We start from the raw sequence: 12,430 nt of genomic DNA, 5'->3' as shown, positions 1-12,430 counted from the left end.
GAACCATGTACATAGAAATGTTCCTTCAAATTGTGAGGCTCATTGATCTCAAGAGAGAAAATATTGGTTAAGAGGAAAAATGTAAAGACTGAGCCCTGGAATGCTTTTACTTTAGGGGCTTGGTAAATGAAAAGGAATGGCCAATAAGATGGGAGGAGAACCAGAGCATGTTGAGTTCTGCAAGCCACATGAATAGTGTCAGCAAGGAGGAGGATAAACAACTGTATTCAGGGTTGTATTCATTATTGCTGATGAGTCAACCACTGAAAATTGACCATTAACAGTGGTCATTTTTGGTTCAAGAGAAAATGATTCAACATGAACCAGAGAGAACAGAGATAGACTCTTGTGGAGTGTTTCTATGAAGAAAATGAGAAAAATAGAGTGGTTGCTTGAGGGGAAAAAAGAGTGATGAAAATGTTTTTCTCTGTAAAATGGAAGACATAATCTTGCTTTTAGGTTAATAGGAGAGATCCGTAAAGAAGAAACAATGAATTAATGAAGCAGGGGAGGGAGAGAAGAACCTTCGGGAGCAATGTCCTTGAGAAGGCAAAGGGATGGTAATGTGCTCCAGCAGAGTAGTTGGCCTTAGGAGCACAGAGATTTCATTTCCAGTAATAGCGTGGAAGGTGGAATGTATGGATTCAGATGCTGGTGGCTGGGTGGATGTCCTGGTAGTGATGAAAAGGGTTAACTAACTAGCTTAAGACAGGAAGGGAGGCAAAGTCCAAGAAGGATGGAGGCATTTCTGGCCTGAACAACTAAAACAGCCCTGACCTAAGGGGTAATGTAACATCTCCAGCTAGGACAACTAAAAGGAAACCATAGGGTGGTCTAAAATAACTTCAACCTGGACAAATAAAATAACCAAAAAAACTGACAACATGAAAATGGAGATTGTGAAAACTTATTGCAAGACTAAGGTCCCATGGTGGAAGAGACACAGTAAGGAAAAGTATGGTCTCCAGAATATAAAATACCTCATACAGTAAACTGCAGTCTATATAAACCCAGAGACAAAAAGACTCAACAAATTACAGATTCAATTTTTGGATTTTTTTCCCATGAAAGAGGGGAAAAAACAGACCTTTCCCATTTTGAGTTTGCATCTGCTTCCAATAAACTTCAACATTTTTTACTTAAAGAAGGCTTTTTGCGAATTTATTCAAACTCCATAGGGCAAAAACCCACAGAAGAAGTCTGCACCCCGATCCCCCTGTTAGTGTGATAACCATACAAAATCAGATATCAGATACTCTATATACTCTGCCTATCTTGTCATCTGGTTCCCATCTCATGTCCTAAGAAGACCGTAGAGTTTCAGTCTCAGAGTATATATTCTAGCTTCCAGGAGGGAGGAAAGAGAAAAGAAAGATTCACTTCTTTCCTTTAAAAGCATTTCTTGACCAGTATCCAGGAACAGAATGAATGGAGATCAGAATGGATGTTTATGACAAAAAAAATCAATTTCATCCAGCACTTATCCCAGATTGTCAGGGTGTTAACTGAGGGTGACATGGGGCACACAGATGCTAGAGATGCTATTGCCTGGCTCAAGGAGGTCCTGGAGTACCATGCTATTGCAGTATGGATATGTACCAGCAGGATATGTCGGTACTCATAACACTCCAGGGCCGGTGGAACCTGGAAAGCAGGATGGATGCTGATAGTCTCCAGTAGGCATAATTGTGGGCTGGTGTGTAAAACTGCCTAGGCTTTCTTTCTGGTGTCAACATTATGGATTCATCCCTCACCTGACAAGGGCTAGGTCTGCTGGTATCTGAAGCCAGGCATAGGTTTGGATGTCATCCATGATGCTGTGCTTATGGGAGCATGTATCTACCAACTGCTGAAGCTCTACTGTTGGGAGCAGTCTGTTACCTGAACCTGAGCAAGCTCTTTCTGCAGAGTTCCTATCAGGCTGAGATTGGACAGAGCCTGGACTTCATCACAGCCCTGCAGGGCATTGTGAGCAGATTCACTGAAAAGAGGTACAAATCTGTTGTTAAAGTATAAGTTGGCTTTCTACTCTGCCTTCTTGCAGTGGCTGCCATATAAAGTAGTATATGGTGGGCATTGAGAAGAGAAGGAACATGCCAATGCCAAGAAGTTCCTGCTGGAGATGGGAGAGCTCTTTCAGATTAAGGATGACTATCTTGACCTGTTTGTGGACTCTAGTGTGACACGCAAGATTGGCGTTGACATCTAGGACAACAAATGCAGCTGGCTGGTGGTTCAGTGTCTGCAGCGGGCCTCTTTGGAACAGGCCCAGATCCTGCAGCGGAATTATGGGCAGAAAGAGACTGAGAAGGTGGCCCCGATGAAGGCACTCTATGAGGAGCTGCAATTTGCAGGCTCTGTTCATGCAGTTACAGCCACTTTGTGTGTCTCATTGAGCAGTGCTCTTCAACCCTGACCCCAGCCATCTTCCTTAGGCTAAGATTCATAAGAGGATTTATAAGAGGAAAGAGTGACCTAGAGACTGCAAAGCTGGGGAGGGGAGGCTCTGGATTTAGGACAGTGAATCCTAAAAATAAAACACACCAACATTTCTTAAAATGTGCACATGGCTTTTCTATGTGTTCCGCATTAGTCACATGACTGCACGAAGCTGCTGGAATGTAAGTAGAAATTTGGTGTTTATTTCAAGTGATCATATGTCCAGCTAAAATTCCATAGTTTATTACAGTGGACAAAAGAGGTTAAATATTAGAGAAATGTTAGCAGTCTTTGCATAGTGATCATTCTTTGTAAAGCAGTGTTTTGCAATCTTTTATAATCCATACCCCTTCAGCTGAAATGTTATTGCACTTTACTTTTTTTAGTTTTATTAATACAACCAAATTAGACCTTTATTTTATAACTAAAATATTGTGATATTAAAAGGGCTTTTTTTTTTAGTGATATATCACTTTTTCTGCACCCATATTGGAATCAGTGATTTAAAGGAATGAGTAATCTATTCAACTCATTTATGATTTTCACTTTTATCTTGTAGGTGCTTCAACACTTTCTCAACAGACTCATTATATGAAAATACAATCTAAGGTTCAAATTTTAGAAGAGAAGACTAAAGAGGCTGAGAGAACAGCTGAACTGGCTGAAGCTGATGCTAAGGAAAAGGATAAAGAACTAGTTGAGACTCTGAAGCGATTAAAAGATTATGAATCTGTATGTATTCTTATCTTGTCAGTCAAGGAGTTTAGAGGGTTTTTTTTTTTATACAGTTAGATGCCATTTTTATACTGTTCTATGCCATTTACTGCATACCATTTAAAAGCATTCCAGAAATATCTTATGATAAAGATTATCCTAATCAATTTATATTAAACTATTCAAACTTTTATGTAGCATTTAGTTTTTGACAGGAGAATTGTTTTCAAACCATTTGTCAGATAATTGGCTTTGGTGAAGCAGCAGGATTAGGTTCTTTGGAATCTCTGTCAGTTTGCCACCATGTAGATTTGACACCTGGTTAGTTTGATAAAAGTTATGCCAGGGACTGTTTTATTGCCTGACTTCGTACTTTTAAAAGAATATATTTTAAAATCTGATTACCACTAAGTCAGGTAAGAAATGATTTACATATTGACCCATACTATTTATTTTCTATATTTTGTGAAGCCTACATGTAATATTTTGAGTCACTTTGCTGTTAGGGTGCTGAATCGGTAAGTTTTAACTCTGCCATTTTCTGTCATCATTATTGGGCTTTTTTTTTTTTAAAGCACAATAAAAAACAGTTTAGTGATGCAGGCCTTAGGTATATGTGCACCTTCCCACAAACTTAATAAGAAAATAAATTAATAAATTCGTGCATTTAGTAATTTATCCCAAATATATTATGTTACATTTAAATTAGATTGGGTATTTTTTTTAGGGAGTATATGGTTTAGAAGATGCTGTTATTGAAATAAAGAACTGTAAAAACCAAATTAAAATTAGAGATCGAGAGATTGAAGGATTGACAAAGGAAATCAATAAATTGGAGATGAAGATCAATGATTTCCTCGACGAAAATGAGGCACTTAGAGAGCGTTTGGGTGAGTCATCTTTTAAGATATGTCTTACTCAATCCTAATTGTCGAGTCATTTTCAGTTTTTCTTTTTGATTGTTTATTATTTTTAAATAGTTGACTGTATTTTTTGAAATACACTCTTTTATAAAAATGTTTAAAACACATAAAAGTGGAGCTACTCTGACATGGGATTGGGGATTTGGCTGGGATGGCAGTGGGCAGGAGTGGAGCACTGCTCTGTGCAGGCCAGATCTCCTCAGTAATAACTGCTGGTCTAAAAATGAACATCTGTAAATTAATTCCACATATTAGAAGTTAACCCTTTAATTTTTTCAATCAAAATAATGTCTATGTGACCCATGTCAGTTTGTAAAATGCCTTTGTTTCATAAGAATTCTTAAGGACATTTAGAAACTAGAGGCCTGGTGCACAAAATTTGTGCACGGGGTGGGAGGGGTGTGTCTCTCAGCCCAGCCTGCACCCTCTCACAATCCAGGACTGCTGGCTCCCAAATGCTCACCTGCCTGCCAGCCTGATCACCCCCTAACCACTGCCCTGCCAGCCTGATTGATGTCTAACTGCTCCCCTTCCAGCTTGTTTGCCCCCAACTTCCCTCCTCTGCTGGCCTGGTCACCTCTAATTGCCCTCCCCTACAGGGTTGATCGCTCCCAACTACTCTCCCATGCAGGTCTGGTCCCTCTCAACTGCCTTCCCTTGCAGGCCTGGTCCCTCTCATCTGCCTTCTCCTGCTGGCCATCTTGTGTCCACATGGGGGCAGGATCTTTTACCACATGGGGGCAGCCAGCTTGTGCATTGGAGTGATGGTCAATTTGCATATCACTCTTTTATTAGATAGGATAGAGGCCTGGTGCATTGGTGGGGGCCAACTGGTTTGCCCTGAAGGGTGTCCTGGATCAGAGTGGGAGTTCCCATGGGGTGTGGGAATGGCCTGGGCGAGGGGCCTGTGGTGGTTTGCAGGCCAGCCATGCCCCCCTGGTGACCCAAGTGGAGGCCATGGTATCTGGAATTTATTTACCTTCTACAATTAAACTTTGTAGCCTGGATCAGAGCCAAGTCTATTGCTTGTTCTGTGGCCAACAGCCATTTCTGTTTGGTTTTATGTATCTTCTGTAATTTAAACTTTGTAGCTTGGAGTGGAGGCCTGGGCCAGCCAGGGTGTGCAGGAAGCTTTGCTTCCTCCATTGCCAGAGGCAACCCTATCCTGCTCTCTCCAGCTCCGTGGCTGCTACCATTTTTCGTGGGATTTATCTTTATAATTGAAATTTTGTATCCTTGAGTGAAGACCTAGTTTGGCCAGGGTCTGTGGAAAGCTTGGCTTCTGTTGCTGGGGAAACCCAAGCCCCTAAACTGCTCTCTGTGGCCACAGCCATCTTGGTTTGGGGTTAATTTGCATACTTGCTCTGATTGGCTGGTAGGTGTGGTTTGAACAGAGTGATGGTTAATTTGCATATTACTCTTTTATTAGGTAGGATGATTACTATACTGTATAAGCCTTTTTAAAACTTTTAAGTACTTTTATATTTTAGACTGCTTAAGTTTTTCTTTGGTTGAGTATTTTAAGGTTACTATTGATTCTAAGAAGTAATAAATATAGCTTGAGAAGTTATATATTGATTTCAGTAAATACCTTATTAGTGAATATTAATGTTTTGCCATTCTAATCTAAATTGCTACTTTAAAATGAAAATAAAGATATAAATAATGATTTTATTTTACTTGGTAAATACCCATTAATGCTTTCTTAGAATTAACATGATCATCTGTAAAAACTGTTATCTATAGAAATGAAGAATAAGTATTTTATATATATGATTTTTCTGTAAAAAATGTGTCTAACTAGGACCCAGAATCATGCTAGGACCTCAAGTCACACTTCTTTCTGATAGATGGCTTATCACATGATAGCCAACTTCGACCTGAAGTTCCTAAAGTTGACTGAGCCATCCAGATAGTAGTCAAAAACAGCAGATTTTCTATACTGTAAAGGCTGCAAAGCTTGGTTATAAATATTTATATCTGGTTTTCAGAACATAGCTGCTCAAGTAATAGAAAGTTATGATACATGCATTCTAGAAGCACCAGACTAGTCATGATAATATTCTTTCTTTTTTTTTTTTTTTTTTTTTTAGAGTTTAAAATGCAAAAGAGTTTATTAGTGAAGCACTGAGACAGAGTGGGTACTCCACAGGCAGAGTAGCCAATATTCTTGATATTGATATTAAATAATGACTACTCTATGCCAGGCACTGCACTATTTGGGTTGATTTTAATATAGTATCCCTCACAAGCCAAAATGTATATAATTATACAGTTTTAGCCTAAGACTTAATTATGTTCTTAGTTACTACATAGTACCTTTGTGACAGGCAACCACGGAGAAGATAGATCCTAAATACTTTTTTGTCAGGATTTTCATTAATAATTGTGACAAAATTTAAACTCGGGGTTACAGTTCAAACATCAGGAAAGTTATTGCGCAAAATATACCCTATTCTTAATAAATTATAACCAGTTGCTTGATGATAACTAGCTGCTATATGAACTTTTTGTAGTTCATTTGAATGTCGATAAGGTTTTAATAACATTACTTTCTATTTTAGGCCTTGAACCGAAGACACTGATTGACTTAACTGAATTTAGAAATAGCAAAAGTTTAAAACAGCATCAGTACAGAGCCGAAAACCAGATTCTTTTGAAAGAGGCAAGTGCAGTAGTCAATTGGTTATTTTTCTGGTTGAACTAAAGAAAAATACTAATCATTTTTACTTTATAGATTGAAAGTTTAGAGGAAGAACGACTTGACCTGAAAAAAAAAATCCGCCAAATGGCTCAAGAAAAAGGAAAAAGAACCGCAAATTCAGGTATACTCAGTTATTCCAAACCTTTAAAAGAATCATTGGGAAATGAATTGTTTGAATCTGAAATTTTCTGTATGTTAGAAATGACATCTCTATATTACTGTGGTTCTGCTACAAGTTTAGTAAATGAAAATAATGGCCTGATGAAGGTTATATAAATGAATGTCTCTTGGTTCAGTCCTGAATCTGGAACTGGTAAACAAATAAACAAAACAAAAACCAATAAAACAAGTGAATAAAAAACTCTCAGCATCATGAACTTTGATAAATTTACAGTAAAATCTATATTAATTTATAGATAATACCAGTAAGTTGTGATTAGTAATGATAAAACTTAGTAATTTTTATGTTATATATGTTACCGATAATATTTTATCTTTTCTTAAGAGAGTTATGTGTTGAAAACTTCTTTTAGACATTATTTATTGTATAATGTTTTGCTGAATAAAAATTAGTAATTTTTGTTTGTTTATCTTACATGATATAAAGAGAACAATTGGTTAAGTGTCTTATAGCTGTTGAAGACCATAGAAAAGAAATTTGTTTTTAACTAAGTTCATAAATACCTTTGAGTAATATATTTTTTTTTTGTTTTGTAATTTTTTTTTTTAGCATTTTCATTCCTATAGTACATCAAAAAAGTTCTAGAAGGGTAAAAATTCATAATTTATTAGTATATTAACCAGTTTTCTCATTATTCAAGATTTTTGTCTACTTTCTTTATATGTGTCTTTTAACTATAAATAGAATGAATAGGAATGATAGAGAGGATACAGTATATATTAGTTTCTCACACTAATATCTTGTTAAAAGTGAGTTAAATGAGAAGGTTGTATAGGCTACATTTTTTTCATGGATTTTAGAAGTAATTATTCTATCATTTTTGAGTTAAAACTTGATTCTGGTTTTAAAGAATTAAAGTATTAAAATAATAGGAGAGTTATTTTTATGTCTAATTTGTTATTTTTTATATATAGGGTTAACAGTTGAGGACCTGAACCTAACAGCAAACTTTTCTCAAGAAAATAGAATGGGAGAAAGACAATTTGATTTCATGAGCCTTGAAAATATGAATGCAGCACATTCAAAGGTAAACAGTATTTGCTATGACAGAGAAAATAAAGAAAATGTTCAGTTCTTCCATTTCTGCCCTATTATCTCACTTTAGACATTGCTATTTTTTATAATTGTTAAATTAAAAAATGTTTTATTTAAATAATCTATTGATTCAAAGGTTGATTAATGAGAATTATTTATTCTGAATACAGATTAGGAGTTCAGATAAAGTAGAGCTGCTGCATAGGAGAGCATCAATCAGTATTTCAGAATCTTACCAGAAAGAGTCAGAAGAAACCATGACTGTAGGATCATTACCAAGAATGTTATCTGAAGTTCATCAAAGTGTAGCAAGTGAAGTGGATCCTTTTGTTTCTTTAACTAGACATTCTTCATCTACACAAGTAAATGATAATACACCTCCAGAAACTGTTACAATAAGGGAGATTTTTAAAGCACCATGTCTACAATCGTTAGGAAATCTACAATCTTTAGTCAGTGCCTTTAGTAGCGAGAGTCATGAAGAAATAAACAACTTCCTATATTCTTCTTCTGAGGACTCTCTGAAGAAAGTGTCAGAAAAAGATCAAGCACCTGAGAAGACAAGTTTCACACAAGAAAGCAATTTGTCTTTACAAGCCTTATCAACAGCTTCAGACTTAACGTGGAAGTTATCATTTAGGCAAAAATCCGCAATATTTTGTCAACAAATTCATGATAATAAAGCTGACATGAATAAATCACAAGTAGCAGCTCCAGAAGATGAGCGGGTGCATGCCCATATAAAAAGTGCTGATAGTTTGAAAGAAGATATAAGAAAAAGTGAAGTACCCTTACAGGCAGAGATTTTGAAAAGTAAACTTGAAGTTAATCTTCCAGATCCTGTGCCTGCTAATGCACAGTCAGAATTGTCTCAGGTAGATCCAATTGAAAATATTACAGAACAGCTATGGAGAGAACTAGTATTTCTTAGATCTCAGGTGAGCTTTCCTCCAAATTGCATCCTGGGATTGCTTTTTTATTAACTCTTTTTTTTTTTTTTTAATTTATTTTCTAACAAAGTTCCATAAGTAATTACAATAAGATTTTTTAATGTTTGAACATTAGCATTAATTTATGCACATTCTATTTTTTTATCTAAAAATGCACTACATTTGATATAAACTCATTAACTTGCCTAATTTATTAAATATTTCTTTAGAATGAAGTCATAGCACAGGATTTATTGATCAAGGAAGCACAGAGTAGAAATGCAGAACTAGAGCTTGAACGTCATAGAAGCCAGGCAGAACAGGTAGTGTGAATATTAAAACAGATGATGGTGGTACTAAAGACAGAAGCCTTCTTTGTATCTGTTTGCTTTTTGCCATCAGTATAGGGGTCAGGGGAGGGAGAAGATGGGAAGAGGATCACTATCTGCTTTATCATTTAGATTTTATTTTTCTGACTGCTATTATGTCTCTATAACTTATATTTGGTGTGTTACATCTCAATCAAACTTTGTTAAAAGTTCAGAACTAAACTATTGTGATATTTTGTTAAAAAAAATAATTTCACTTATGTTTTGTTCAGAATGAATTTCTTTCAAGAGAACTAATTGAAAAAGAAAGAGATTTAGAAAGAAGTAAAACAATAATAGCCAAATTTCAGAGTAAATGTAAGTTACTATTATCTCTTAATTTTTCTTTACTTATTTATCTTATGCTGAAAATCATGGATCTGAAAGGACTTTAATATACTCTGTTTTCTAATCTCTTTTAACCTTAATTACTTCTATAAGGTATAGATGTTAGTTTCTCTCTTTCATCCATTTGGTTTGTTCTGATATATCCATAGTTGAAGAATGTTCTTAGTCTGAATATTTTTGTGATTATAAATAAGTCTAATTTTTCTGTATTATTCTCTAATGAAAGTAAACAAATTTTTAAAAAATTTAATGAAGTGAAGGCAAAATATACTTATGATTTATTTCTTTGAACTATAAGATATGTATATGCATATAGTTTCAATAAGTATATCATTCAGCTCAACTATTCACACATTGGATTTATAGTTGAACTTTTTTTGCATATTTATTTGCATTTTACAAATGAGTTATTTTTACTATATGTGAATTATTTGTCATCGGTATAGAATAGTGCAAATGGTGTAAAGTTTATTCATTCAGTGCGAAACATATATCATTATAGTAAAAGAATTGGTTGAAGAAAATAAACATCTTGAAGGAGGTATGAAAGAAATATTGCAAGCTATTAAGGAAATGCAGAAAGGACCTGAAGTTAATGGAGGAGAAACATCTCTAATAATTCCTAGTCTTGAAAGACTAGTTAATGTAAGTTATGTTTTTATATTAATGGGTTCATTTTGTTGTTTCATCAACTTTAATGATATTGTTCACTGTCTTACTAGTCTATACAGTTTCTGATAAGACATTTGCTGTCAGTTGAGTCATTCTTCCCTGTATGTAATGTGTATTTTTTTTCTCAGGCTGCTTTCAAAACCTTCTCTTTATATTTGTTTTTTACCAGTTTGACTATAATGTGCCTAAGTGTGTGTGCACACACATTTGTATATATGTATATGTATCTTGTTTTGCGTTTGCTGAACTTCTTGAATCTATTTACTTACGTTACTCACCACAATTAGGAAATTTTCTACCGGTGATTTCTTTAGTTACTTCTTTCTGTTCCATTCTCTTTGGAATTCCAGTGAAACATTTTATATTTTTTATAAGAGAGGGTGTGTTCTTTAATTTTAAAAAATTATTTTAGAGAGGAAGGGAGAAAGAAACAGAGAAATATCGATTGGCTACCTCCTGAATGTGCCTGGACCAGGGGTCAAACCCTCACTTCCGCCTGAGTTTGTGCCCTGACTGGAAATAGAACCCGTCACTTTTGGGTTTTTGGGACGACATTCCCACCAACTAAGTCACCCCGGCCAGAGCCTCAGTGAAACATTTTAGACCTTTTGGGGTCCAGAGGTCCCTGAAGCTGGTTCATTTTTTTCCCTAATTTGTTCTTTTTTCTTCTCCCAGTTGTATAATTGCTATTGCTTTTTCTTATGTTCACTGATACTTTCTTCTGTCATCACCATTCTTCTGCTTCATTGGTCAGCTTTAGACCTTGCATAGTTTTTACACAGAAATTGAAAAATCCCTTTTGCTAGCTTTTTTTTTCTTTCTGGGATTCCCCTTTCCCTTTTGTGTGGCTTTGGCTGGCTCTGACCTCTGGTTTTGTAGGCCAACAAGTTGACAGGTCACTGCAACTGCAGGCTGCCCTCAGAGGAAAGCTTTAAAAATGGCAAATCACTCCTGGCTGTTCCCCTTTTTAAAGTAACAAGTTCTCTTCAAAATCTGTTTGCTTTTGTTTATTTTCTAGAATCTTTAAGTAATCATTTTTGTATTGTTAAATGTGGTAGGGTAGGTCTGTGAGAATCTTTTTTTTTTTAATGTGTTTTATTGATTTTTTTACAGAGAGGAAGAGAGAGGGATAGAGAGTTAGAAACATCGATGAGAGAGAAACATCGATCAGCTGCCTCTTGCACACCCCCTATTGAAGATGTTCCCGCAACCAACATACATGCCCTTGACCGGAATCGAGCCTGGGACCCTTCAGTCCGCAGGCCGACGCTCTATCCACTGAGCCAAACTGGTTTAGATCTGTGAGAATCTTATACAACAAAACTAAAAGTGTAATAGAATGTAGTAAGAATATTTTAAATATATAAAGAATTAAGCATTGCTAAAGGAAATATTTTAGCCATCAAATAATATCCTACTTATATTTACCATATAAGGACTTAAAAAATTTCACAGTATTAATGATATTAGATATATTTTAGTAAACTATGCATTTTATATTTAGATTTTTAATATGTTATTTATGTAATCTGACCACATTTATATTGTTTCCTAAATTTGTGGTTGATTTAAATATAAAAACATCTTATTATTCTTTGAAATTTTTTTAATGATGACCAGTCAATAGTTGAATGCTTTTTGTTAATGACACTATATTATTAGGAGAGATAGATGATAAAAACTACCTGAGGCAGGAAAATCATTTGCCATAATTTAGGAGAACAGTTTGATTTCTTCTGTTATTCATTCTGACTTTTCTTTTGCCTCTACTATTTTAAATGTCTAAAATGATTCTATCTTTTATCTATTATGCTGCCCACTGCTAATATTATATCCCAGATTAAATTTTATTCTCCAAGGGAAACTGTTTAGTAAGTGAATAGAATAGGAAATTTTACCTCTATTTCAATTCATAGTTCCTGGCCTTCCTACAGCCACTGCTTCCCTAGGTCTTTATCTGTATTTATTCTGGGCTGTCATTTTTTTTTTTCCTTCTGAAATATATCCCTGTCTAAAACTCACAAATAACTTAATAATACCTCCTGTAAGAAATCTTCAGAATCTTGAGATCAGATAATTCTGGTTTATGCACTTCACTTCACTTTCTATTGTTATAA

The 12,430-nt window shown here is 35.2% G+C and overlaps 1 protein-coding gene and 1 pseudogene across 8 annotated transcripts in view; both read left to right on the top strand.

Annotated features, from left to right (window-relative positions):
* Positions 1-12,430, top strand: part of CEP290 (centrosomal protein 290) — a 113,545-nt gene that overhangs the window by 25,718 nt on the left and 75,397 nt on the right. For 6 of the 8 annotated variants that reach the window (XM_045588314.1, XM_045588313.1, XM_045588317.1 and 3 more), the window contains exons 13-20: positions 2,999-3,171; positions 3,881-4,043; positions 6,641-6,741; positions 6,814-6,901; positions 7,876-7,988; positions 9,156-9,248; positions 9,527-9,611; positions 10,144-10,286. In XM_045588314.1, the coding sequence (XP_045444270.1) occupies positions 2,999-3,171; positions 3,881-4,043; positions 6,641-6,741; positions 6,814-6,901; positions 7,876-7,988; positions 9,156-9,248; positions 9,527-9,611; positions 10,144-10,286 (959 nt within the window). The remainder of the gene's footprint in view (positions 1-2,998; positions 3,172-3,880; positions 4,044-6,640; positions 6,742-6,813; positions 6,902-7,875; positions 7,989-9,155; positions 9,249-9,526; positions 9,612-10,143; positions 10,287-12,430) is intronic. The other 2 variants (XM_045588319.1, XM_045588316.1) reach the window with 1 other exon arrangement.
* On the top strand, positions 1,425-2,559 carry LOC118730796 (annotated as a pseudogene).

This window comes from Pipistrellus kuhlii, unplaced genomic scaffold (genome assembly GCF_014108245.1).
Source record: "Pipistrellus kuhlii isolate mPipKuh1 unplaced genomic scaffold, mPipKuh1.p scaffold_m20_p_3, whole genome shotgun sequence".
NCBI classification, from domain to species: domain Eukaryota; kingdom Metazoa; phylum Chordata; class Mammalia; order Chiroptera; family Vespertilionidae; genus Pipistrellus; species Pipistrellus kuhlii.
The sequence above is the reverse complement of the archived record's forward strand: the minus strand, read 5'-3'. Positions and strand labels throughout refer to the sequence as shown.